General features: G+C 51.1%; 1 protein-coding gene across 1 annotated transcript in view; it reads right to left on the reverse strand.

Annotated features, from left to right (window-relative positions):
- The window catches only part of NKX1-1 (NK1 homeobox 1), a 3,848-nt gene extending 3,172 nt beyond the window's left edge, over positions 1–676 (reverse strand). The window contains exon 1 of the mRNA XM_027836273.1: positions 598–676. Within this exon, the coding sequence (XP_027692074.1) occupies positions 598–676 (79 nt within the window). The remainder of the gene's footprint in view (positions 1–597) is intronic.
- Between the last annotated feature and the right edge of the window lie 1,170 nt (positions 677–1,846).

Raw genomic sequence — 1,846 nt, forward strand, 5'->3', positions numbered from 1 at the left:
CTTCCTTCCTTCCTTCCTTCCTTCCTTCCTTCCTTCCTTCCTTCCTTTCTTCTTTCCTTCGTCGATGGGGTTATTCTTTTACGTATGTCAGAATCTTCTCTGCGGAGCTCCTTTCTCCACTAAAGGAGTTAATCAAGAAAGGCTGTCTATTTCTTTTTTAAAATGAAGTACGAAAGAGGGAGACTAAACGTCTCAGGTTCCCTATAAAGAGGAAGACTGGCCATGATTTCGCTGAACCAGGAGTGACAAAGAGGGGATCAGTGAAGTGATCTTCCGTTCGGAACCCCTGCACCTGCCTGTACCAGGCGTTGTCAACCTCCCCCACCCCCTTTTAATTTCCCTCTTATTTGTTTTCTCTCTGCTTCCAACTGAGAAGTATTACATTGGAGTAAATACTCGTATTGATTAGCAGGGCAGATACAAACTTAATTAAACTCATTTTGTGTAATGTACAAACTAGTTAACGGTCATTTAATTTATTTCGGCTTATATTATACTCCAATTAACTGGGCTCGGGCACCGAACAAGGCAATTATCCGATACTTAGAAGCGAGCTGCCTCCCTCTCCCAGCTCAGCCTAGGCTGGCGCGTCTGGGCCTGTCGGCGGAGCTCGGGCACTGCTCCCAGACCCCACAAATCCACAGCAGCCTGGTGGGGCTGGGGCAGCTCTGGCCATCACTTGGAGCTCAGTGGGGGCAAACATAGGTATTCGCAGATCGAGGGCTGAATCCCTGACTAGTCCCTTTCTTCCCTTTCTGCATCCCTTTCTCTTCTTGGGGATGTGCCCCTGAGACCCCAAGGTCCTTGGTTCAGATGCAGCCCAGGGTTCCGTCTATTAGTCCTTGAGCACCCCAGGATGGGTTCTCCCGCAGGGTGGACAGGATTTGCATACCCGACGTATTGGCGGGTTTGGCCTTGTTGCGACGCGGGCTCCTCAGCCTTGGAAAGGAGTCTGTTTGCTACCTGGGATACATGGAGAATGTACCAGATTCCAACTCATTCTGCGGCTCCGCCAGTTGTCTCTTCCCGCTGGGAAGACTTTTCGGAAAGGGAGCACCGGGGGAAGTTGGCTTCGGGACAGGCACCCGAATGACCACTTTGAACTCTTGGGGTTGAACACTTCCAAGCCCTTGGCGCGCTGCCGTGGAGATAGGACAGTTTATATCCCAGACTCCCAGACTAGGAAGTCGCCTATTCCACTTTCACTCCAGGAGTAAAGATCCCCGCTGAAGGCTCCCAGGCGCTGGAATCACTCAGGCTTTACTTGGGGCCATGCTGCTTTCTCACATTAGTCTATCTAGCGGTGGCCCCACCGTGACTCTCCGAGCTTTTATAACACAGGCATGGGATAGGCCAGCTTCCAGGACAGAGGTCTGTATTCTCAAGGAATTAACCTAATTACAGTGTTCCCGCTGGGCTGAACTTAGAGACCTTTTTTAATCCAACCTCTTCATTTTGCAGAGGAGAGAAACCGAGGCCGAGAAAGAGAAACTTGCCCAAGGTCACAGTGTGTGAGAGGCAAAGTCGGGACTAGACCCTCTCGGCTTCGATTTTACCCAAAGATTGAAAAACTGGGACTCTGCTGCCGCAACGGTTCTTCCTCTCCCGCAGAGAAGTCAGACACAGCCGGGTCTCGGAGGCCAGTGTCCGAACAAATGCCCCCAGGGGCGTGGCGTAACAAATACGCGCTGGTTTTCCTTGGGTGCGATAAAACAATTCCTCCAAGCGCATTCGTTCTTCCTCACCTTCATTTTCCACCTCTTCACTCCACACTCTTCTGACCGAGTGAAGGGTGGTGAGGGGTGAACAAGGGGTCTTTCGAACCCTGATTAACTTTGGTCTTGGG

Source organism: Vombatus ursinus, unplaced genomic scaffold (genome assembly GCF_900497805.2).
Source record: "Vombatus ursinus unplaced genomic scaffold, bare-nosed wombat genome assembly UNPS02014818.1, whole genome shotgun sequence".
In the NCBI taxonomy this organism is placed as follows: domain Eukaryota; kingdom Metazoa; phylum Chordata; class Mammalia; order Diprotodontia; family Vombatidae; genus Vombatus; species Vombatus ursinus.